General features: G+C 37.6%; 1 protein-coding gene across 2 annotated transcripts; it reads right to left on the minus strand.

The window, feature by feature from the left end:
* Window positions 1-2,378: 2,378 nt before the first annotated feature.
* RTCA (RNA 3'-terminal phosphate cyclase) lies at window positions 2,379-25,004 on the minus strand. 2 transcript variants are annotated; one of them, XM_082834783.1, is made up of 11 exons: window positions 24,813-25,004; window positions 24,614-24,714; window positions 22,863-23,006; window positions 19,788-19,911; window positions 16,337-16,395; window positions 14,746-14,887; window positions 14,256-14,380; window positions 13,034-13,092; window positions 6,860-6,954; window positions 5,597-5,701; window positions 2,379-2,708 (listed from the first exon to the last, which is right to left on the minus strand). In XM_082834783.1, exons 1-11 carry the CDS (start codon window positions 24,855-24,857, stop codon window positions 2,607-2,609), a joined length of 1,101 nt encoding a protein of 366 aa, XP_082690909.1. In that variant the 5' UTR covers window positions 24,858-25,004; the 3' UTR covers window positions 2,379-2,606. The 2 variants fall into 2 exon arrangements, with proteins under 2 accessions (XP_082690909.1, XP_082690910.1); XM_082834784.1 differs by lacking the exon at window positions 24,813-25,004 and having other exon boundaries at window positions 22,863-23,021; window positions 24,614-24,712.
* Between the last annotated feature and the right edge of the window lie 1,754 nt (window positions 25,005-26,758).

Consider the following 26,758-nt stretch of genomic DNA (forward strand, 5'->3'; position numbering starts at 1 on the left):
TAGCAGAGAAGTAACTCACAATTCTTACTAAGTGGGAATCTACCAAAGTTTAAAAAGAAACAGATTTCGGGCCTCCCTGGTGGCACAGTGGTTAAGAATCCACCTGCCAATGCAGGGGACACGGGTTTGAGCCCTGGTCCAGGAAGATCCCACATGCCGCGGAGCAGCTAAGCCCGTGCACCACAACTACTGAGCCTGCACTCTAGAGCCCGTGAGCCACAACTGCTGAAACCTGCAAGCCTAGAAGCCCATGCTCCGCAACAAGAGAAGCCACCGCAAAGAGAAGCCCGTGCACCACAACGAAGAGTAGCCCCTGCTCACTGCAACCAGAGAAATGCCCGTGCACAGCAATGAAGACCCAACGCAGTCAAAAATAAAATAAAATAAATTAATTAAAGAAAAAGATTTACATTTTCTAGTAGCCTTTCAGCAAAGCTACTGAAAATGTTTCTAATAATCAGAAAAATAAGCTTTATTTAAAGGCGTCATGTTGATCTGTGGAAAGTAAACATTGGAGCTTTCATCTCCTTACTTAAAATCATGCAAATATATACAATAAGGTACAGGTTTATCTCTTAGTTTGAGAAGACTTTTCAGAGACTAATATTTCAGATTGTCCCTTTATTTGGTGCCTTTGAGATTTTCTTATATTCCAGGGGAATACACCATAGGAAAATTAGGCTGGGTAAAAAATAAACTTTCCTTTTGTAGAGAGGAAAAATGGAGATTGTGAAAGAGAAGCTAAAAAGGAGAAACTGCAAAGTCCTACTTTGACTGCCAGAAACTCTATTTTAGAAAGAAGTACATATTTAAGTACAGAAATTTGGAAATATATTCTCTAAAAACTACTGACATCTGAAAACTTGAAGTTCATGGGAAGGCTCTGTGAAACTCAAGTGGTATGAATACCCTTGCTTGAAAGTCACTAAAGAATATTTTTAAAGAATATCAAAATATTAAATGTACCCATTGTGCACATAGGGTCCAATCAACAGAATTACTTGGATTAGGTCGTTATTAAAAAATGAAGACGCATACTGAAATATCAATACAATTTCAGATATAGAAGTAGGAACAGAAGTACAATTTTGTTTGAGGAAAATAAACATCTTCTTCAAGAACTTCACAAAAATTTCTTTGCAGTAGTCCCACCTTTATTTTACCCAAGCTGAGACTAACAGTAGTGACACACCCAAGCCAAGATTAATCATAAACCCATCATGTACACTGTTGACCTTAAATCTCTTGCTCCAAAATTCCCAATCTCTGCATTCCAACCTACCTCGTTAACACTGCCACACACCTCATCAGAAGCAGCAGATATCATCACTAGTCTTAAAACCCCCAAACTTATCATAGCCCCTCCAACAGCTATACTAAAAGTGTAGTTTGACTCTAAAACAGAAAGACATTTCATGCCTTATGTGTTATAGAAATTAACTTATAAAATTTACTCCCTGAAAATACAAATAGCAAGCAATACTATCATCATCATATTTAAAACAAACTGAACTCAACTGTCCAAGGCCACAGGAATCACTGACAAGAATTACGATTATGTACGTGGAGTAGTTATTTTCATTACACCTTTTTATACAGACTAATTCTGCACTTTCTGAATGTTTTATAATATCATCTTCTGGATCTGTATCTTGTACGATGTTTTTTTTGTTTGGGTTTTTTTTAATTTTATTTTATTTTTTTATATATCAGGTTCTTATTAGTTAACGATTTTATACATATTAGTGTATATATGTCAATCCCAATCTTGTACTACGTTTTAATCATGACCAGATTAAGTCCAAGACAGAACTAAGTCTGAATGAATTCCTCACTATACTACAATATGGCATATTTAGCTGTTACATAAAACTAGTTTCATTTGAGTCACAACCTCAACTGCCTACAGGGACCAGGAAGTAATCTAAATGTGGAACAGGCTGGGTGTAAGACAATAGAGAGTAATGAAAAGAATTCTGTTCTAAAGGCAATTATTTTTTTTAATACTATAAGCTAAACAAAAACATACCTGGGGCTGATTTGGCCAAATTTACTAGGGTTGAAAATTTGCAATTCTCATTGTTTAGCTTTCACAACATATTCAACAGATTCAAAATCAGTATCTACCAAATTCCCACTAGAAAGAAGATACATATAATGAGACAATGCTTATTAAATGTTATTGTTGACACAGCAAGTACATGTGTACAAAGTTGTCTCATTAAATTTTACATGAGATTCTAGTAGTGATTAGAATCATACACAAATTACAGATCAAATCTACATCCATAACTTAATATACTATATCAAAAATAAAAACACACTTCAGGTGAAAAGAATATTTTATTTCAATACTTTAATACTGAAATCAGCTATCATACATATTCACCAACTCTTAAACTTCGCTGTCCCTATCTATCTCAGAAGACAGTCAAAGTGAGATTAATAGGACGAAGCAGTCTCAGCAAATCTAGAACTTTCTGTATTTCATCTCTAAATTTAAGTCAGGTCCTTTAATAAGTTACTGCTTATTCATTGTTCTATATAATATTTATGAAATGATTAGTGCAATACATCATTGAGGTATCATTTAAGAGGCAAATACCCTATAGATTTGGATTTGTCATCCCGATTCCTTGGCACTCAATAATGTAAGTATCTTTAGAAGCATCTTCTTCATCTTCTGATTTCTTCACAGTAAATTTAGCCTGAAACCAGAAGAGCATTTAGTATATAAATAATATGAAAAGCGATAGAGGGACGAGCCCACAACTCCAGCTTAAATAGGCAGTAGTTAATACCAAACTCATTTTATTGAAGCTAGAGATACAAAGATCAAATGACTCATGAGAAATTCAATGGCCTATATATAAAATATTCTGTTCCAGAAGGATGGTCCTTGTTCAGAGGTATACATACCTGTGGAGTTCTGTCAGAATATACAGCCTGGGCCCTACTCCATACCCGCTGAATGAGAACCCCCCAGGAGTACAGCTTAAGCAAATATAAATTTTTAAATCTCAACTGTTAATAATAATGCATCTCTACTACCTACTTCCTAAAATTTTTCTAAAACATGGCACTGAAGCATTTATACTTCTTTTATCTTGTCAAGTATAAAAATACCCTTTAATTCCCTCAAATTTTCTTGCTAATTTAATTCCCTAAATATACTATTTAAAATACCTAGTTCAGAGCAGAAAGGTAGAGGGAGGTAACAATTAACATCTTCATTCATCTTTATTGGGCTTAACGTATTTTTCACTTAACTAATTCAAGTTTGGCTTTGAAACATTTGACCTCTATCATTATTTGTGGAAACATGATTTTTTAAAAAGCAAATGTATTCATTCTAAGAAAACTGAATTAAAATCAAAACAACTAAGTAGGCTGACTGAATTTGTGACAAAGGGATTTCAAGTATGCCTAAAACCTTTTGATTCTCCGAAATACAATTTGAAAACCACTACTCTGAAGCCCTGTTGAACTGTAATATTTACAAATTATTCCAGTTTCAGTATTATGTGGCAGTGCGCTGACACACTGGACACTGAAAATTACTGTTGAATGAATAAACACTGAATCTGAATTCTGAGCCAGACAAACAATTTATATAGTATATATATTTTTCTCAAATTATAAGCACTATATAAATATGAAACACAGGTAACAATTATGGAAATCATTTTTAGCCTATATATAAACCTACTGAAAACTACAAAAATTTAGAGTTGGAAGGAGCCATAGGGACTACAGCACACTCTCTGACCTTACTGATGAATTATCTGCACTGAGACACAGAATGATGAAGCACCTTTGCCCCAAATCACTGAGTTAAAACACAACAAAGCTGAACAAGAAACCAGAGCTAAAAATTCCAGTTCACGGCCCTTTCCACTGTGTATTCACTTCAAATAACATGTGAGTGTCTACTATGTGCAAAGTACTGTAGAAAGAATGAATACAGGGCTTCCATGGTGGCACAGTGGTTAAGAATCTGCCTGCCAATGTAGGGGACACAGGTTTGATCCCTGGTCCGGGAAGATCCCACATGACGTGGAGCAACTAAGCCCATGCGCCACAACTACTGAGCCTGTGCTCTAGAGCTCACGAGCCACAACTACTGAGCCTGCATGCTACAACTACCGAAGCCCACACGCCTAGAGCTCATGCTCCTCAACAAGAGAAGCCACCGCAATGAGAAGCCCGTGTACCGCAATGAAGAGTAGCCCCGCTCGCCCCAACTAGAAAAAGCCCATGTGCAGCAACGAAGACCCAATGCAGCAAAAAATAAATTAAATAAATAAATTTATTAAAAAAAAGAGAAAAGAATGAATACAGCCTTGTCTCTGCTATCAAGAAGATCACAGTCTACGTGGGGAGACAAATAGTAGTTACAAAATACAGCATAAGTAGAATAATAAAAAATACAATTAACTATCTTTTGACATCAAATATAATTCGCCTTTGCCTCCTATCAAGCCTTTTCCCACAATTTAACCAAAATCTACCTATCCTTTCTAATAACAACAAAAAAAGTACATATTATTAAGAATCATACAAATAACATGTTAGGAGTAGGGCAACCGTGGCTTTGAGCTTGGTACACCTCTGTAATGCTTAATTTCTTAATACTACTATACATTATTTTTATAACTTTTTAAAATGCTTAAGGTCAGCACCTTCCTTCATAAAATTCTGAGTTATAAATTTCATAGTATTTTATAAAATTACATTATAAAGACTATGGCAAAATGGAAATATGCCACACATTACTGAAAAAAGCAAGAAATGAAACTGTATGCATTAACTGCAAAAAAATGCAAAGAGAAACAATTTTAAGAGAGGAGGAGAATACCTAAACGTCAAGAGTGGTTTTACTGGCAAGGGGGAGTTAGGGACAGCTTTTTTCCTCTATTTTCTAAATTATAAATCTAGGGAATTCCCTGGTGGTCCAGTGGTTAAGACTCAGTGCTTTCACTGCGAGGGCCCCGGTTCGATCCCTAGTCGGGGAACTAAGATCCCACAAGCCATGCAGTGCAGCCAAATTAAAAAAAAAAAAAAATTATAAATCTACTTTTCTGAAGCTGAAAGGACTGGTAAGTGTTAGAAGTCCAGCAAATACTCTAGTCTACCCCAATAAAATCACAAGAAAATAAAATAAAACATTTAAAATTTTTATATAAATAATTTAAGTTTATAGCCCACTGCAAACCCCTTGTGATTTGATTTTATAGTTCCCATTAAAACATCTTCACTTACTGGAAGGCAGTACCTACCACACATGAGTTTAGATGTATGCTCTCCCAGTTTGCTCAAAGCTCAGTCCTGCCACTAAGAAACTATCTTGAGCAATTAATTCCTCTGCCTCACTAGACTCATAAGTAAAATGGGATTAATAATAAAAAGCCACCTAAAATGGTCATGCAGAGTGAGACAACTCAGCTTCACTGCTGAGTGAGCTCAGTGTCTGCCACATAGGAAGTGTTCACCGAATGACAGCAATTACAATTACTATTAAGTTTTCTGTTGATTAAAATGTGACTCCAAATTGGCCAAAATGAAAATCAATTACTCTTTCTGATAGAATACTCACCTTTGCTAGTTGTTCAGCAAAATGTATAGCCGTTTGGGTATGGAGTGTAACTGGTCCTGTTTTTATTCTGGAAATTCCACTGGCTAATGCCATGAAAATGATCAGCTGTCAAAAAAAGAACAAGAAGAAAACTCTCACACATTTACTAATATTTGGGGTTAAAATTCTACTGCTTTCCATATGAAAATACTATTGATACTAGAAATCAACACAGCTAAAAAAGAATTTCTATTTCTTTAGGTTTCCAAAAGTCTTAAGATGATACAAAACCTGTGTTACCAAAAGTCTGTGGTGTAGCACAGAAATGCTTAGTAGCAGACCTCAATATAGATTTTAAAAATTAATGTTTAAGAATAAAGAGTTGAAAGTTAATAAATTTAATCAGACCAACTATCTTTGCAAGCTATTATATATAATATGAAAGTTTCTTCCATACTCTAGAATTACAACATTTTAACACATAAATAAATACACTAATACAGAATTACTGGAGTGTAGACTAGTAAGAAGGAAGAGACTAGAAATAAGGAAAACTGTCTTAAGAAACTGGTCAAGAAATCTTGAGTAATACATTTCTGAACACAGACATCTGATTTGCTACTAAGGAGAAAAAGCTATGGTAGAAAGGAAAATCTATCAAGACAGCGCACCATAAAAAGACTGTATTTGGAAATATTCACTAGCCCTTCTCAATGTGAGTAGATATATTAAGTTTGAGAGGTGTATGACACATCCAAGCAGAGATGTTGACAGGCATAAGAAATATTATGAGCATGCAGTTAAGGAGAAAGGTCTGGGCTAGTGATATAAATTTAGGAGCTGTCAGCATACAGATGGTACTAAAGCCATGAGACTGTACAAAATAACTGAGGGACTGAATACAGATCAACAAAAGAGCCTAAGCCAAGGGCTCTCCAACATTTACAAGCTGAGAAGAGGCAAACAACAATAACAAACCTGCAAAGAGACTAGAATGTAAGGTTGGCGAGAGACAAAGATAATAACGGTATTTCAGAAAGCAAGCGAAGAAAGTATTTCAAGAAGGAAGGAGTGCTCGATTGTGCCAAATGCCGTAGCCAGGTCAAGTAAGATGAGAGCTGAAATTTATGGTATATAAATTCCAGAAAAATACCTAAAAAATGGATTGAACTAGGACATACCAATCAGTGTCTGAAAGTCAATGACTAAAATTTATATTCAATCTAATTGCCCAATATTTGAATCTAATAGGCTTGATGGTTTTTATCCTAAAAGTGTCATTACCTGGTCTTGCAGATACTCATCCACAGCACCGCCATGTCTAAGATTTGCTAACAGCATTTCAGCAGCTTCAATTCCAACCTTGTCTGCATTAACACCTACAACAGGCACAATGTAAAAAAAACTAAATTAATTACTAAGAGGCAAAAAGTTTAATATATCCCAGTTAGCACTGGTGTAATATCTTTTAGGCCTCTGAACTCACCCAATGCAACCTTTAGGATAAGATCTTCATGTATATTTAATCTTCTGAGAGCTTAGCATATGCAAATATTTTATTAAATGCACAAGTGGAAGAAAAAACAGGCTGCTTTGGCCCTGTTTAAGAAGTACTAATTTAAATGTAAATAGATTAAAAAAAAAAAAAAAAAAAAAAAAAAAGAAGTACTAATTATAGGGGGACTTCCCTGGAGGTCCAGTGGTTAAGACTCTGTGCTTCCACTGCGGGGGGCACGGGTTTTATCCCTGGTCAGAGAAGTAAGATCCCGAATGCCACATGGCGTGGCCAAAGAAAAAAAAAAGAAGTACTAATTATAAAACCAATTTACAACTAAGTTATGACCCTATAACACTACACCTTGATTTCAAAATTTTAAATTTGCAATTCATATATGCTACAATTAGTCGGCAGCCGATTCCATTAGAATTAAAGGATTTTTTTTTAAAGTCAGATAATTTTCATCTAAGGAAGAACAGATAAAAATTCTCAGATCAAATATCATAAAATTTTATTCCTTTAAGATTTGAACTATTTATTTATTTATTTACTGTGCCACGCAGCTTACAGCAACTTAGTTCCCCGACCAGGGATTAAACCTGTCCTCTGGCAGTGAGAGCACGGAGTCCTAACCACTGGACCACCAGGGAATTTGCCGGTATCACCTAACTTTGAAAGTAAGTCAGAAAATTTATTCCCATGTTCTACTTCCTACTTCTCTACACATACCACAAGTATTTGGTACAATGCTGAATACAAAATAAGTCCATCAGAAGTAGTGGAATGTCAAATGATTCTTTTTATTTACTTTAAACTAAATGAAACCTTGGCTACAAATGAAAATGTCCTTTGAAAAATGAGAATGTAGTTATTTTTTATTTTATATTTGGAAATTCATTTGACTATATGTATGTCTTGATAAAATTTACCAGAATAGGGGAAATCAAATTTTAACCATTTTTTCCCTTACAGCAATTATTATAATAATATAACAAATTAAACTATCTTCACAACATCAATCAGGCAAGTATTTACATGACTGAATGAAGTGGTTTGGAATATGTATGAATCTTGACTTCTTGGGTAAACCACTTTGCCTTTTCCATTTCTTCTTCCAGATGGAGATGGAGATGATAATTCCTAAGTTGCAAACTTGCTAAAATTAGAGATAATATTTATAAAGCTTCTATTACCAAGACTGGTTTATAATAAGCTATTAATAAAAATAGTTAATATTGAGTACCTACTATGTGTGTACCATACTAAGTGATAGAAATTGGTTCCTTTGCTAAGGAGACATCAGAAAATACTCATATATAAGAGTATTTGAGGATAAGTGCTAAGCTCTATGGTATAAACTATGTATCCAATGAGATTTCAGAAAAGGAAATTATAGGTTCTAGAATAACTTGAGAAGGTTTCATGGAACATGAAGGACTTAGGTGAGACCTTGAAGAATGGCTAAAATTTGCATGGAGGATGTGAAGGAGAAGGAAGGAATTCCTGGCTTTGTATCAATAGTATCAGAGAGCAGTAGACACACTAAGGTTTCTCAAGGTTTCTCTGTGTAGGGGCAAAGTATTTCTCAGAGCCATTCACATTCTTTCCTACCCAGCCGCCTTGAGAGCGAATAATGGTATGAATGGATCTAACATAATTACCACCTATTACTAGCGGTCTGTGGCAACTGAACAAAATGAAGTAATTATGAGAATTTTTCTTATTAGTATTATGTTCTAAACAAAAGAGCAAAATCCTAGTTTCTTCTGAAAACTTAAGGCTTTTCTGACAAAGACTCTTCTGATATTCTAGAGGTTTCTTAAAATGGTCTCAATTTTGATGGTTTATAACAAATTAAAATGAATATTCAATGATTTGGGGTTTCTTCTAGCTTATTAAAAGGGCAAAACTATAAAATAGTTATCAGGCTGAACAGAGAAAGCTAAAGGACTGATTATAGCATCAGAGAGATGCCATGAATTACCACATATACTGAAGGAGGAAAAAAAGTGCTTACTACAAGCTAGGCAGTTTCCATACATAAGAAATAGGATTGATAAACCAGAGTCATAATTCATCTTAGCAAATTGATTTGTCCCATAGTAAAGAACACTAACTGAAAGATGAGACATCAACGAATACACAGATATTCAACTATGTAAAGACAAATACATTCTGTACATACAGCAATCATATAAAGTTGGAAGGGATTCTTATACATAGATAATGGTCCAATCTCATTTTTCAGATAAGGAAAGCCCAGTCACCATGTAAGATAATGACAGACATAGGACCAAAACTTAGGTCTTCTTGCTCTCAGTTTAGTGCTCTCTGTTATAATACACTGCCTCCATCTAAAACTGCAAGATTCCCTCAAAAAAAAAAAAAAAAAACAAAAACCACAAACAAACCTCACCTTTGCAACAGGATTAAAGAATGTTATAACTGGTGGAAGGATTTCAGAGATTCTTCAGGCTAACTCTCTCACTCAATAGATAAGGAAACTAAGGTCAAAATAGTTTTAGTAACTGAGACAATGACAAAAACATGACTAGTTACAACCTACTGCTTCTAATACATATGGTGGTGTGCACAACCAGCCACTGTTGCTTCTGATAATAACGCTTAAACATTAGGATTCAGAGTCTAGTAATTTTCTAGTTAATTTAAATCATAAATAAAAAGGGGACCTGGATGTTGGGATCCATGACATTCTCTGAGATGCTTAATATATAGACTACCTAGACTAAGAGAGAAGACTCCAAGGTCTTTGCAATTGCTAATGACATCTCCTTTGACTTAAGTGCCTGACAGGAAACAAGGGCAGGCACCAGAAGGAGTCAGGCAACCTCAGTAAGTGTTGCTGCTCTATCCTCTATTCCCTCCTACCACTATAAGTCTAAAAATAAGTACTGTGCATTCTACATGAGTGTTGTCCAAAGACAACTTCAAAGTAAAAACTCTCATATGACAAAGTGAAAAAAAATGTTTATGGAATATTAGGAAAGAAACGTTTTCAGGGCTGGCAGTAAAGTTAATTCCAAGTACTGCTCATAACAGAGTAACGGTCCCTTTATGATGTCAATACAACATATCCAAAACTATCTTCTACCCTGGCAAACTAACTCTACCTCCCATATTCACAAGTTTTAAGTATTTCCAGTTACCCAAGTTAGAAATCTAGAAGGTCATTACACTGCATCCCTCACCCCCCATTTCCAGCTAATCACCAAATTGTCTATTCACCCTCCTAAATACCCTTATATCAGTACTCATCTCTCTAGGCTCAGTCCCTGCATTTCCTTGGTGTAGGTCCTCACCATTTTTGATCTGAATTGCTGTTAACAGACTCTTGTCTTCCTGCCTCCACTATGGTTTTCCTCTAATCCTCTACACAGCTATCAGACTAACTTCCAAAGACCTGGAATTACATCCCTCCTTAAAATCTTTATGTTTTCAGGATGAAATCCAAACTCCTTTATAAGGCCTATAAAGCCCTTCAAATATCTGTTGACCTCTCTAACCTCATTCTCTGCATTGACCCAGATCCTGTACTCATCACATATGGTTCTAGTTGCCCAAACACAGAACTACACTTTTATGTCAGCACTTTCCTTTGTCCTTCTGCCTTAGCTCTCACCTTTCTATCTGGCTAACTTCTACTTATCTACAGAACCCACTGGAGGATCACTGAATGGCACAAGACAGATTTGGGGTCAATCAGCCCCCAAAGAATAAGCTGTTCTTCTCCTGTGTTCCTATGGTGCCCTGGGGATAGAACAATCACAGCACTGGTCTGTCTCCTCTGCCAGACTAAGTCAGGAGGCAGAAATGGTGACTCTTACTTCTGAATCCTTCATACATAGTACCTGGCACATCTTGGTACCCAACGATAATACAGACAAACTAAACTCACATTCCACCCAATGCCTGCCAAGCACTTACTACTTGTAACATAGGGTCCTAGTCTCTGCTTTATATTTTGCGTTATCTTTGCCCTCTCAAGGCTTAAAGACATTGCATGTAGCGGCTCACTGATCCATGCTGATTCCTCACTGCACCTAATAAGTAATGAGTATACACTAAATATATGTTTTTGATCACTATTTCTCAAATTTTATAATACCTTAGAGAGCTTGTTCAAACAGATTCCTGGACCCCACTCTCAAAGATTCTGATCTGATACATGAGGTGGGCCCCAAAATTGGTATTTCCAGCAAACTCTCAGATGATACCCATATGCTACCTGTCCGCCAACCACACATTGAACAGCACGGTTTTAAACAGAATTCATTTATGTCCAGTCAACCAAAGGTGTTGATTTTACCTATTCTATTACACTGGTTAGATCTGACACCCAACTGTATCTAGATCAACCAACTGAGCAGACTAAAATTACCTGAAGTTTTGTATTCAGCAGTAATAATGTGGTTAAATGGCGTAGCGAGGGTAAGCATCTTTTAAAGATGCTACAAAGTAGGAATAAAGCAATCAACTGCCACACAGTGAAAAGTTCAATTAGAAGTTGCCTCAATGGCAAAAGTAACTTTAAATACTAACCAACAGATGCATACATGTATCTACTCTCCCAAATATACCAAATACTACAGAAATTTCCCTTTCACAAAAACATTCAGTAGTTTGAAATCAACACTGTAATAACTGATGCAGGGAAGAACCATCAACAGATACTAAAACCACTGGATGAAAGTTGTATTGAGACAGGATGATCAGATGGTGTCAAAGTATTATCCCAGAGTATTTGTTAATTATAATGGGAAAAGGGGGAATTCCCTGGTGGTCCAGTGGTTAGGGCTCCATGCTTCTACTGCAAGGGGCACGGGTTCAATCCCTGGTCGAGGAACTAAGATCCCACATGCTGCAAAGCATGGTAGAGACAGGCAGGCAGACAGATAGGTAGGTAGATAAATAAATAAATAAGGAACCTTTATAGCAGACATATCTGGAGAACACCACCTTAACCAAGTGATCAGTGAGCTGTACTGATAAAGGGCATACTGACATTACATGCACCCTGATGTGACACAATAGAATGTACACAAAGTCACCTGTGCAATATTCTCACTAAAAATGTTTAACCTGAATAAATCTAATCATGAGATAATCAGACAAACTCAAATTATGGAAAATCCTATGAGAAAATGGCCTGGACTTTTCAAAATGTAAATATCATGAAAGGAAAAAAAGGTGAAGAGACTATTCTGTGGTTTAAAAAACAAAAACTAAACAGACATGACAAACAAATGCTGTGTGTGCTCAAAAACAAACAAACAAGCAAACAAAAAACCCCATACTGCTCTAAAGAATATTTTGGAGGTATCTGGTTATGTCTGAATATAACAGGGAACTTCCCTGGCAGTCCAGTGGTTAAGACTTCACCTTCCGATGCAGGGGGTGCGGGATCAATCCCTGGTCAGGGAGCTAAGATCCCACATGCCTCACTGCCAAAAAGCCAAAAAATAAAAACAGAAGCAATATTGTAACAAATTCAATAGAGACTTTAAAAATGGTCCACATCAAAAAAAAAATCTTAAAAAAAATACATATATAATAGATTCTTTGGGTATAAAAATGGTAATGTGATTATGCAGATACTATTCTTTGGATGGACATGCTGCAGTATTCAGGGGTGAGACTTGGTACCTGCAACTTGCATAGAGATGGTTCAGAAACACACACAACACGTAGCTAAGCGTTCATAACCAGTGAATCTAGTGTATGGATATTCACTGATCATTCACCTTCTCTATAAGTTTGAAAATTTTAAAAGCATAAAGTTGGGGGAAAGACTGAAAATTTAATTGACTCTAAAATAGAATCAGTTAACCATATCCTTTCAAACTTGTTATCCATCATTCTACAACATCCTAATCCTGACAGATAATTAAAGAATTGTACAGTAGCACTGAGAACAGTGGACCCCCTTCATTTAGCTATACCTCGTTTACCAAGCGATGATCCAGCGAACAAACAGCCAGTGGATGTCTCAGCAATAATGCTATATAGGGAAAAAAAAGTATTACTATCTATGCTATAAATATTCCAAAATTACATGCAAATACAACACAGGAGAATAGTGACTATTAAATAAGCAGAATTAGATCTGGCTAGTATATTACAAAAGTGAAAGTCTTCATATAGAGAGCAGCATGATTAGCATTCTCCATCTTCATCAGGGTATGAGTATCTTTCAGCACTTTGGACAAGAGGTCACACTAGATTCTAATCCACTCATAGGTAAGGAATGGCCCTCCCAGAAGTCTTGTCATCAGCACTAAGGGGTACCATTTCAAAGGCATACTGCACTCATTATCTTAAATGAAAAGGTCTTTCTACAGAGATGTTTGGTTTTGTTTTATAGTTTTTAGATAGTAGTATCATACAAAGAAAATGCATTTACTTTAAACCATTTAATAGAAAATCTGAAAAAGAAAGCTTAAATTTAAATATCCACAAAAGATACTTTTATTCTTCAAAAATATTAATTAAAGCATTTTTATAACACATAAATCAATAACTACTAAATGGATTAATATACTACATTTCTTTTTTAAATAGATCTTTGCCGTATCTAATATTTACTTGTAAACTGATTTCACATTTGAGATATAGAAAAGCAACTGGAAATATTTCTCTTAGGATCATCTTCAAAGGCTAACTTTTTTTTTTTTTTTTTTTTTTTTTGCGGTACGCGGGCCTCTCACTGTTGTGACCTCTCCCGTTTGCTGAGCACAGGCTCCGGACACGCAGGCTCAGCGGCCACGGCTTACGGGCCCAGCCGCTCCGCGGCATGTGGGATCTTCCCGGACCGGGGCACGAACCCGTGTCCCCTGCATCGGCAGGTGGACTCTCAACCACTGCGCCACCAGGGAAGCCCAAAGGCTAACTTCTGATTAGCTTAAACATTTAAGTTCACTATATAAACAAAAAGGCTCTTATAATGTAATAAAAGGTAAACCATCCTCAGAAAAGAAATTCAGAATAAAATAATCATCATAATTCATCATACTGTTGTTTTAGGTAGGAATGCCCTTAAAAATATATCTTCTTAAAACTACAAATTTAAACAAACAAAAAAAAAATGACAAATCTTTAATTAAAATAGAATAATTATTTCAGGGCTCTCTCAACCAACATCTAGGAAAAAGTATATTGTCTCACATTATTCCATTTCCATTGCCAAAAGCTTGGTCTTTAGTTTCCTGAACAGGCTGGATGTTAACATACAGATCCCTAATCTCCTTTCTGATGCATCTTACGGCTGCCGCTGCCATATCTTTTGCTACCTATTTTGGCAAGACAAAAAAATAGAATAAAATAAATTAATGATTATTTTGACAATTGCTTTCAAGCCTTCAAAGACATATAATTAATAACTTTTACATGCATCTTATAAAAACACAATTTTCAACAGTAGAGAACACAGAATTTTAAGAAAAATTTTTAATGAAAAGATTTAAAAATTAAGTTCTTTCAATAATTCCAAAATTTAGATGATATAATACTTATCAAGACATACATACACTTCTAAGATCATCTAGACAACTTTATTTTTTATTACTTTATTTTTTAAAAATTTTTATTGGAGTATAGTTGATTTACAATGTTGTGTTAGTTTCAGGAATACAGTAAAGTGAATTAGATAGCTTACTTTAAATGGCAAAACACCAGCAACAAAAGCTCTTCCATATATCTTAGTCACAGAGCCACGGTCAGTTAAATTTATTGGGTTCAACTGTTTAACTGGCGACATTCGGATAATCACTTCACCACCTCCTTTCGGGTAGTAGCCCCTATGAAAAGTATCATGAATACTTACATAAACTGATTGCACGACAAAAATAAAGCTCAATATTTACAATAAAATAACATGTGAGTGATATCCAACTATATAATTCATGTTTGAAACTTCCAAATAATGTTTTAGATCTGTGTTGTCCAATATGGTAGACTCAAGCTACATGTGAATAAATGAATATTAATTAATTAATTAATCTATTTATTTATTTATTTAGGACACACAGCTTGCAGGATCTTAGTTCCCCAACCAGGGATTGAACCCACACCCTCAGCAGTGAAAGTGCAGAGTCCTAACCACTGGACCACCTGGGAATTCTCTATTTAAATTTAAATTTAATAAAATTTAAAACTTAACCCCCAATCCTACTAGCCACATTTCAAGTGCTCAATAGTCATATGTATCAAGTGACTACCATCCTGGACAGATAAGGAACATTTCCCTCAGTACAGAAAGTTCTATTCAACAGTGCTGTTTTAGACTTAAGCTACTTAATGGTAGGAGCTTGGTCTATTTTGTTCCTGCTATATTCCAGTGCCTAAAACAATGTCTGGCACATAGTAGGTGCTCAATAAATATATGATGAATACTTAGTAGCTGAACCACTAATAAAATTTCAACTCAAATATTTAGTGTCACTTATTCTATAAGAGATGCTGAGAACACACAGATGAGAATGACAGTGCTCTTATCCACAAAGAACTCCCCATCTGGTAAGATGGGGCTCCACATACAATCTACTAGGATACAAGCCAGGCTGTAAGGAGGACTACAAGAGAGATGTAAATAGGAACTCCAACTGAGGCACAGTCACTGGCAATTCACATAAGAAATTACAAGTTTCACTTTCAGAAAATGTAGGATTTCCAATTTTTAGGAGAGCAGGGGAAGAAAAACATGAACAAAGATATGGAAGTCTGAAGGCACAAAGTATGTTTAGGGAATGGCAGCAATCATGTAGTTAGAATATATGGAGGGGAGGGAGGATAAAGCTAGAAAAGTAAATTGGAATAAGATTGCAAATCACTTAAATGCTACAACAAGAAATATGGCCTTTTTACTATGTGGCCTTACAGAGGGAAGGGAAGCCTTACAGAGAAATAACCTGAATGCCCAACATGTCTCTTAGAAAAATAATTCTGGTTGCTCTATGGAAGAGAATCCCTTTTATGACCCTGCAGTGCCCATTCCAGTTGTCTGCACACAGTGAGCATTCTGTCTGTGGTGAGCATGGATAATTCCAGATATGAAGGTGCCTCAGTGTAGCAATTCCCTTTCAAGTCCCCATGCCTCTGCTGCTTACTGTTTTTAAGCCACGAAGTACTATTATTTCCTATAAGATACGTATTAAGTGGGTTACGGAATGACAGTTCTCCAAGATCTAACTTTTCCACTATTTTTAGCACAAGTAGTGGGTCAAAGGGTTAAGAAATAAGTGACTTACCTCATTTTAATGTCACAATTAAATGTGAAACCAAATTTTTCAACAATTGGCTTGAAAACCTGAAAAAATCAGTTTACTGTTACTTTAATCACCAATATTCATTGTCAGCAAGTATATTTAGTAAACAAAAGTGCTCTGCACTGAAGTAGTAAAGAAGTACCATGGATAAACAGTGATATAAAAATGTGTAGGCTAGTTCTAATTTTCAAATAAAATAACTGACGTAGCTAAAATCAAAAGTTTAACATTTAATTAATCAGAGCTGTGCAAGTCTATCTAATGAAAAAAAAAATCAGAACTCAGGAAACTTGATCCTAGCAGTTTTTAACTCTAGAGGCCAGTATTTCCTAACCTTCTCAATATAGTGTACCGTAAGAAATTAGGGGGTGTTGAATAGCATTCCATTCTGCGTTCTCAGTTGTTTTTTATATAGTTGAAATCTCACCGCATACACAACGTTTTATACATTTTTCCCCATTTAACATTATAAACAAAAGCATTTTCCCAACATCATAAAATTCCTCCTACAAAATATTTGAACGACTTCATGGCATTCTAGTATAATTTACCTAACCATTGTCCAAGTTTTCATTATTACATAATTATGTATATTATATAACAATAATTATAGTATATAATGCTGTGCTCCAATACCTTTAACATTATCTTTTTTTGCATTTCGCAATATTTAATTAGGGTCATTTCCTTGAAGTGGTATTACTAGGTGAAGAGAGATTAACTTTAACTTTCACTATACATCCTATCAAACTGAATTTTAAAAGACTGTACCACCTATTAAAATGGCAAAAAAATTTTAAACTGAAACCTGAGACTATCAAGCGCTGGGGAGGATGAAGAAGAGCTGAAACTCTCCTACAGCGCTGGTGAAAATGCGAAACAATGCAGCCACGTTGTATGCCAAAACAATTTGGTAGTTTCTCAAGAAAGTTAGACATAAACTTACGATTACCACTGAGCAACCCCTCTGTAGGTATTTACCCAAGACAAATAAAAACTTATGTTCAGACAGAAAAACCTGTATGTGTTTATAGTGGCTTTACTCATACTTGCCAAAAACTGGAAACAGTCCAAATGTCCTTCAACTGATGAATGGATAAACTGGTACTGATAAACAAACATCCATATAATAGAACACTACTTAGCTTTTATTGCTGATACAAGCAACATGGATGACTCTCAGATGTATTTTTTTTTAATTTATTTATTTTTTGGCTGTGTTGGGTCTTCGTTTCTGTGCAACAGCCTTCTCTAGTTGCGGCAAGCGGGGGCCACTCTTCATCGCGGTGCATGGGCCTCTCACTGTCACGGCTTCTCTTGTTGCAGAGCACAGGCCCCAGACGCGCAGGCTCAGTAGTTGTGGCTCACGGGCCTAGTTGCTCCGTGGCATGTGGGATCTTCCCAGACCAGGGCTCGAACCCGTGTCCCCTGCATTGACAGGCAGATTCTCAACCACTGCGCCACCAGGGAAACCCTCAGATGTATTTTTTTAAATTTATTTTATTACAGTATAGTTGATTTACAATGTTGTGTTAATTTCTAGTATACAGCAAAATGATGCAGTTATGGGACTTCCCTGGTGGCGTGGTGGTCCGGGAAGATTCCACATGCCGCAGAGCAACAAAGCCCATGCACCACAACTACTGCGCCTGTGCTCTAGAGCCCGCAAGCCACAACTACTGAGCCCACATGCCATAACTACTGAAGCCTGCAGGCCTAGAGCCTGTGCTCCGCTACGAGAGAAGCCACCGTAATGAGAAGCCTGCACACCACAACAAAAAGTAGCCCCTGCTCACCACAACTAGAGAAAGCCTGCGTGTAGCAACAAAGACCCAAGGAGGCAAGAATAAAATAAATAAATAAATTTATTTATTTAAAAAAATGATTCAGTTATACATATATAGGAATTCTTTTTCATATTCTTTTCCATTATGGTCTATCACAGTAGGACCTTGTTGTTTATTCATTCTATTATATAATAGTTTGCATCTGCTAATTCCAAACTACCAATCCATCCCTCCCCCATCCTACTCCCCCTAATCAGATGTATTTTAAGGGAAAAAAACAAGACTCAACAGGCTATATACAGTATTATTCTTTTATATGACATTCTGAAAAAAAGGCAGAACTATTAGAGAAAACAGATCACTGATTGCCAGGGGTGGAGGGGTGGGATTGACTACAAAGAGGGATAACGGAATTTTCTACAGTAATTCTCTATCTTGATTGTGGTGGCTGGTTCACAATCATACATCAGAAATCACAGAACTGTATGCTACAAAGGGTGAATTTTAGTATAAATAACCACACCTCAATAAACCTGGAGAAAAAAAGATGATACCACTTTTCTCTCCCACTAGTTGTATAAGCATGCCAATACTGAATTTTATCATTCTAAAAATTTATAGTCAAATCATGGTATTTAATTATTTTTTAAAATTTTATTTTATTGTGGTAAGAATATTTAACATGAGATTTATTTTAAGAGTACAACACAATGTTGTTGACTATAGTTACAATGTGTACAACAGATCTCTAGAGCTCGTTTATCTTACTGTACTGAAAAGTTATGTCCGATGAATATGAACTCCCCAATTTCCCCCTTCCCCTAACTAGCATTCCATTCTTTGATTCCATGAATTTGACTACTTTAGATATCTTATATAAGTGGAATCATGCCAGTACTGTCTTTATGTGACTGGCTCATTTCACTTAGCACAATATCCTCAAAGTTCAACTGTGTTGTCACACATTCTAGAATTTCTTTTATTTTTTTTAAGGCTAAATAGTAATCCACTGTATGTATATACCACATTTTCTTTATCCTTTCATCCATCAATGGACATTTAGGTTGTTTCCACATGTTGGCTATTATGAATAGTGTTGCAATGAACATGGGAATGCTAATTTCTCTTGGAGATTCTGATTTCAACTCTTTAGGATAATACCGAGAAGTGGGATTGCTGGCTTATATCGTAGTTGTATTTTTAATGTTTTTGAGGAACCTCCATACTGTTTTCCATAGTTGTTGCACCGTTTTGCATTCCCATCAACAGTGTGCAAGCGTTCCAATTTCTCCACATCCTCGCCAATCCTGTCAAACATAGTATTTAATTCTTACTTTGAGTTTTTCTTCCAAATCATAATCCCTGTATTCAGAAACTAACAGACTTATATAAGTAATATAATACACATACAAGTAATATAATGTATACAATAACTGAGGCTTTTTAAAGAATTCACTATGAGCACAGTTCTAAGATACAACACGCAATCTAAAATAATTATCCTCTCCCACAACAGAACGAGACACCATTAAGAAATTAAACAGCTATGTACACAAAAACACTCAGGATATATTTAAATAGAGAATGGAGATTCAGAAGACTATGTGAGATCATCTTAGTTTATCAGTAGCAACAAAAGCCCTTACCATGGCTGTGTAATCAATCTGTGGTGCCATTTCAGCATTAGTTCCACCTTTCAAATGAAGTTCTGATGGACAAGCAGCAAAGAGAGCACAGGGCATTGAGACCTGCATCAAGAGGCATACACTCCTAAGGAGAAGGCAGAACAGGCTTAGCTGCATTTTCTTTTTACAGTCTCAAGAGAGAGACATAACTACATATCACCATTAGCTGAAGCACAGACAACTGAGAAGGCAGGTATACGCCCTCAAGTTTAAAGTTAAAAAACACTCCAGTGACTGAATGATAACATCCGATTAGTATTTCGCAGTAGAAGGAACTGGCCTTAAATGATAAGCAAATCTGGGTTTGAATCCAATACTAAATACATTAGCTGTGTGATCTTAGGTTAAGTACTAACACTTTTCTTTATCTTACAAAGAAGTAAAAAAAAAAAAAATTAATTAAAGCATCTTTACAACGTTTTTACAAAAGGAATCTTAAAAGTAACAGTTTATGAAAATGCATTCAAAACCATCAAGGTCTAGAAATATTCTAATGATTGTATCTGAGTCTCCACCATGCACAAGGCATCGTTCCAGATATTAAGATACAGTTCCTCTTTGTTACAAAGCACAAACTAACACACCATTGTAAAGCAATTATACCCCAATAAAGATGTTTAAAAAAAAAAAAAAAGGGCTTCCCTGGTGGCACAGTGGTTGAGAGTCCGCCTGCTGATGCAGGGGACACGGGTTCGTGCCCCGGTCTGGGAAGATCCCACATGCCGCGGAGCGGCTGGGCCCGTGAGCCATGGCCGCTGAGCCTGCGCTTCCGGAGCCTGTGCTCCGCAATGGAAGAGACCACAACAGTGAGAGGCCCGCGTACCGCAAAAAAAAAAAAAAAAAAAAGATACAGTTCCTACCATGTTGGCATCTGTGGTATGATAGAGTAATGTTTTACAAAGACTGATAGCCAAATATTTTACATGGAAAAAACTGTTAAGGAGATAATCCTTACCATAACTCACCTCTGTTTGGTCTTTATAGTCAAATAATGTGAGAAATCACAAGAAATAATTATAGAATATGTAGCATTTTATAAAATGAAACGGTCAGATTTTCTAAATGAGCTGTTATCGCCCTTCTCCAAAGTCAAGGGAAAACAATCATATTAATACATAGACTGTAGCTTGAAAAGGAGCGCAACATAGCCTCTACATACCAAAAGATAGCCTTTACTTAACTTTCTCATAGCAATGATGCAGGTGTACTTAGACAGTCTCTATCACTGATAATGCATTTCATTAATTCAGTAAATATTTATTGACTGTATAATGTGTTAGGCATTATAAGAGAAAATGCATGCAATATAATCCCTGTTCTCAGGAATTGAGCCTAGGAGCAAGTGAAAAAAACGTGGAAATGTTCAGTTTACTATAAACCATAGGTTTACAACTACTGAACTTCTGTTTATTCCCTGAGAAACCCAACACAGCTAAAGTGTCTCTCTTCCATTCAATAAAATCAGATTCTAAGAAGACTAAAGAAAACCTTAATATTAGAAGAGTAAGGAATTGCAAAGACAAAGGTAGACATGAGAAAACACATATCACAAACACTAATCACAGTTAGGGATGAAAATGTTAGAATTCAAATAAATAAGATGTGTTTTCTGACTAGGAACAAGCTTGCTTGAGTCTACTGAATGGAGCTGGAATATCAACCTTCAACTCACTGCCCATACGTTCTAGTGGATTAGAAGCCAGAAGGCATAGATTCTAATTCTAGCTCTGACCCTTACTCTATGACCTCTGGTTTATCACTTAACACCAGAGGGTCTTCACTCTCTCATTCACAAAGTGGAGGAAGGGTTGGAACACATGGTTTCTATCTTCTCTCCTGTAGCTTCAAAATTCTATGATTCTGTGTTAATTTTTAGATAGCTGATTAACTATAACTCTTTCCCCCCTTTTGTACCAGAGAATGCCCAAAATAATAAGCTGACTATAAAGATATCTCAAAATGCTTTAATCCCCTTAAGAAAGTTCTCATTTGGCAAACTTCACTTTAGGCCTAGCAGCAAGCCCCTTTTAGCAGAAGTCTATTCACATCATAATTCAAATCTCAATCATCACTAAACATTTTAAGCTAAAAAAAAATCATGGGCTTCCCTGGTGGCGCAGTGGTTGAGAGTCCGCCTGCCGATGCAGGGGATATGGGTTCGTGCCCCGGTGCGGGAAGATCCCACATGCAGCGGAGCGGCTGGGCCCGTGAGCCATGGCCGCTGAGCCTGCGCATCCGGAGCCTGTGCTCCGCAACGGGAGAGGCCACGACAGTGAGAGGCCCGCGTGCCGCCAAAAAAAAAAAAAAAAAAAAAAAAAATCATAACTTTTTGAAACAGTCATTTCTGAAACAAACTGGCATTGGGTTTACAGTACTATTTCTTACTTTACCAGATTTCCTAGTAAATGGGTAGGATGTTGATACAGGATGCTGCTTACAATAACCATCAGTCAATAACACAGAAAACACAAAAACTGCTCTCCATGTTTTATCAATAAAAGGAGGGGTTCTTGGAAAGGGATAAAGGCTCAATTTAATTGTTAAATATCCAGTTTTCAATGGGGAGAAAAAGCCAAGATCATATATAAAAATTTCTAAATAGGGCTGTATAAGTATCTATTAAAAGATAACAAAAATACCTAGACTAAAAGTAGAAGATGGCTCATAATTTGCTGTAAGCCAAGAACTAAATATGCTACACCGCAAAGACTACTAGCACTATAGAGCATGAAACTACAGTTGTCTTCAGATATTCATTTTCTAAGTAATAAAACTAAAGAAACAAATACGCTATACTAAATATGTGAGAAAATTCTAGATAGGTATAGCAACAGCTACAATTAGGAAGCAATTAGGTATCTGAGACTTTACACAGTCTCTAACCCTAAAAGGTAAGTGTTTTATCTCCATTTTAAAAGTGAGGAAACTAAAGCTTCAAAGAGGTTAAGCAACTTGTCCAGTAAGTGGTAGTACCTGCGTGTGCATCCAGGTCTAATTCCAAAACCCATACTCAAATGGAACGTAAGTGACACATACCCTGCTGTCTTGGTATCTGCTGTGTGGACTCCACCTTTGATCTTCTCTGGCGTAAACATTATTTCTGTTGAGCCGATTTCTGCCCCCTCCAGTTGCCCATCACAGAAATCTCGAATCATTTCCAGTCCAGATAAATGCTGAGGCCTTCAGGTCATAATACTGCATCAAAACGTGTGCATTCAGACTGCCTATATCCCCACTTTTTATGACACATTTACAAAACTTCAATGGCGAGAAAACAGCAAGCTCTAACCATAGTAAGTGCCAGAGCTTCCTTTTGGCTTTTTATGCACGTAGACTACCTGCTGGTAGGCATTATTTTAGGGGTTCCTTCCAGACCAGTTATTTTAACTATAAACATATATGCTGATAATATTGTTGCAAATTGTAAGTATGCAAAAGAGGAAAACTAATAAAACTATCTAAGTGCCACCAGTCTCACTTGCATTTCACTGAATAATCTATGATACCTGCATGGGCTGAACTGTGTTCCTCTAAAATTCATATGTTGAAGTACCTCACAATGTGACTGTATTTAGAAATAAGGCCTCTGAAGAGATGATTAAATTAAAAAAGGCAGTCAGGAGTGAGCTGTAACCCACTCTCACTGGTGTCCTTACAAAAAGAGAAGATTAGGACATACCAGGGGTGCGCATGCACAGAGGGATGAGCATGGGAAGAGGGGGCAAGAGGGTGGTCACCTCCAAGCCAAGGAGAGAGGCCTGAAACAGAATCTTCCCTTATGGCCCTCAGAGGAAACCAACCCTACCAGCACCTTGATCTTGGACTTCCAGCCTCTAGAATTGTGCAAAAATAAATTTCTGTTGTTTAGGCCACCTAGTCTGTGGTATTTTGTTATGGCAGCCCTAGCAAACTAATAAAATACCTCACACAGCCTTAATGAATTAATTTCCCTATTGGTGAAATGGGTTACTGCAAACTACTGCTGTGACAGAGAATTACTATTCACACATATCAGTAATTGCCTTTTAATAATTTCAACATGGAGTGTGGATAAAAGACTAAGAGATAGGTGATCCATTATAATGAAATATATAAAAAGTACAAGGAATCAGTCTGTCTTCCCCCTGGGTCCTCTTCTAACAGGTGCATATACCTGACACTTAAAAAATAGTGGCATGCCTAGCTTCCCAGACAGAAGAAACAAAGTCAACTGTCAACATTTTCCCCTCTCCTACAACTGATAATCCTGGTCGTATCCACAGCTTTCTAAAGGTCTGAATGAAAGCTGGAATGACACATCTCAGGGTCCTTATGAGACTATAAAACGTGCGGCAGCAGAAAATGCACTGGTTAAAAAGTGGGGTTTCCTCCGGCCCTAGAGGCTGTTCTGCCCTGATCTACCTTGCCCGCTGCTACGAGCTCTCCGGGTACTTGGAATGCCCGATGAGGCGGGGAAACCGTTTAAAAGATAACTCATTAGGAAACGAGACAACTCTAGCCAAATAGAGAAAACATGGGCCTATTTTCTGAACTTGCCCCTTGAAACTTTCAAGGGCGCACAAGCCCGGCTACGCCTAACCGCCCAGCCCGGAACACCGTCCCGCCGCCCCTGCGGCCCGGCTGCAGAGTCCTCAACCCTGGGGCCGGCGCATCTTCCCAGCATCACCGCCGGGCTCCAGATTCCCAGCCCCAAGACCCGCCCCCCATCCCCCAATGGCCTGTCCCCCGCCCCGAGCCCCCAGCCCGCTCTCCAACCTCCAGTCCCGCCGCCTGGCTCCCCGACTTACCTAAGGCCCGGCGTGCTGCGGCCTGCTCGGATCTTCTGCACCCGCAAGGGGAGGCCCAGGAGACAGCTCAGAGCCGTAGACACCCTCAAGATCTGCCCGCCCTGGTGCGGAGAGAAGAGAGAGAACATCAGCTGGACAAGCTCTGTGCCGCAGCCCGGACGGCAGCCGCAACCCGCCAAGCCTCGGGCTCGGTACTCACCCCTTCCATGATGCTGCCGTCCACCTCGACCCGCGGGCCCGCCATGGGGGGCGTCCTGGGGCCCGGCCAACCGCGACTCAGCCTCGGCCCGAGCAGGAGGAAGAGGAGACGCAGGGTCCTGCCTCGCAGCTCCGGAGGCGCTGTCCTCGCTCGGGGTCGCTGGACTCCGCGTAAAGGCGGAGGACGCGCCGGCTCCGGGAACGCCCCACCCAAACCAAGCCGCTCTGCGTGCAGAAGCCGGGTTCGCCAGGCCCACAGCCAGGGCGCATGCGCGCCGCGCGGCGCTTAAAGAGGCGGCGCCCATAAAATTCCGGCAAATGGGAAGCTGTCCAGCAGGAGGGGTGGTGGCCGGGGAGGTTCCCTGGAGCGTGGAAGGAAATGTGTCCCTGCAAGACTTGCGCCCTGAACACAGCAAAACGCGCAGATTGCCGAAAGCCTCCCTTTCAACTCTAGTCGGATCCTCCAGTTGTCTCGCAGGCTTGTGCAAGCACCTGTGTTTATCTCTGTTTTCTCGGGGATACTGCCGTACCCAGAACTGGAGACTCTTAGAGCTGAAGATGTAGGAAAGGTCCCTGCAATGCACCGACCACCTTCTCTCTGGTCGGGTTTGCCTTCTCTGCAGCCTGTCCCTTGAAATGTGTCCCTGGTGCATTGATGATACCCATGACCCTCTCGTTCTTCGTGTGTGTGTGTGTGTGTGTGTGTGTGTGTGTGTGTGTAGAGTATTATCTCTTTTTCTTCTGCTAGACACCATTTATTTGGGGATGAGTAGAAAAGGACAGAATCAGAATCAGTAATATAATGCTCAAAAAAGCCAAAGTTATGCCACCTTGTCCGAGAATGAGTGCAAGTTCATGACTGCAATGAACAGTGCCACTAACGTAATTCACTTCAGAGGAGGGCAGGAACGACAACCCGCTTCTTGATTCCGCTTGTGGTTCAGTTCCTACATTAACTGAGTACCAAATCATATGCAAGCCTCTAGGTAAGCAAAGAAGAGTAAGGTATTTTCTGCCTCGAAGTTATTGGAAGTATATTGTAGAGACTGACAAGTGATAAATTATAATGTCATTCTTCTTAATGATAATAATGTACTGTACTTATCTTACAGTTAAGTAAAGAGGGAGCACCAATTAGAATATGATAAATCATAAAAAAAAGTCAACATTTATTGAGCACAGCCACTGCATGCATTTACAACCTGCTGAAGTACTTACAGTTTTTACTCTGATTTACAGCTGCATGTGTTAAACAATTTGCTACAAGGCCACACAGTTAACTAGCATACTGTGATATGAACCGTGCTGCTCTGATGTGAACACAATTGTCTCCTAATCCCAACATTCCACCACTTTTGTAACAGAGAAAGCCTGGGAATGCATATACTTTACCCAATCTCTGATACAAAAGCAGACAAAGATGACATGGAGAAGAAAAATTTATAAATTTTATAAATTCAGATGCACCAGGATCAATCAAAATATTAACAAATAAATCCAACAACGTTTATGAAATACTATACAGTATGACCAAATTGGGACTGAATATCATTCTAACATTAGAAAAATGTTATGATGTTATATCAAAAACCTAAGATCCCATTAATAGATGAAGAAAAAGCATTTTAAAAAAATCAAGATCTATTTATGATAAAACAAAAGCAAATGAACCTAGGAATAAATGTAAACTCCCTTGATTAAGGACATCTGGAAAACTCTACAGCAAAGTTCATTCTTAATAACAGTAAATAATGGTAAAACATAAGAGACCTTTTAAAATCAAAACAAGATAGTAATACCCAGAGTTATGGCTTCTTTTCAACAGATGATGGAAGTCTAGTCAGATTTTACAAGAAAGAGATGAAAGACACAAGACTGGACAGACAAAAACAACACCGTCATTATTCACAGGTGATATGATCACCTACATAGAAATAATGCCATTTG

Source organism: Leucopleurus acutus, assembly GCF_964270905.1.
Source record: "Leucopleurus acutus genome assembly, chromosome: 2".
In the NCBI taxonomy this organism is placed as follows: domain Eukaryota; kingdom Metazoa; phylum Chordata; class Mammalia; order Artiodactyla; family Delphinidae; genus Leucopleurus; species Leucopleurus acutus.

Coding starts and splice junctions, on each gene's coding strand:
- RTCA (XM_082834783.1), bottom strand. CDS start 24,857: ATGGCGGGCCCGCGGGTCGAGGTGGACGGCAGCATCATGGAAGGG. Junction 6,955..13,033: donor ATCATCGCTTGGTAAACGAG/GTATAGCTAAAT, acceptor TGCCTGTTGTAG/GTGTTAATGCAGACAAGGTT. Junction 2,709..5,596: donor TTGCTGAACAACTAGCAAAG/GTGAGTATTCTA, acceptor TTCTGGTTTCAG/GCTAAATTTACTGTGAAGAA.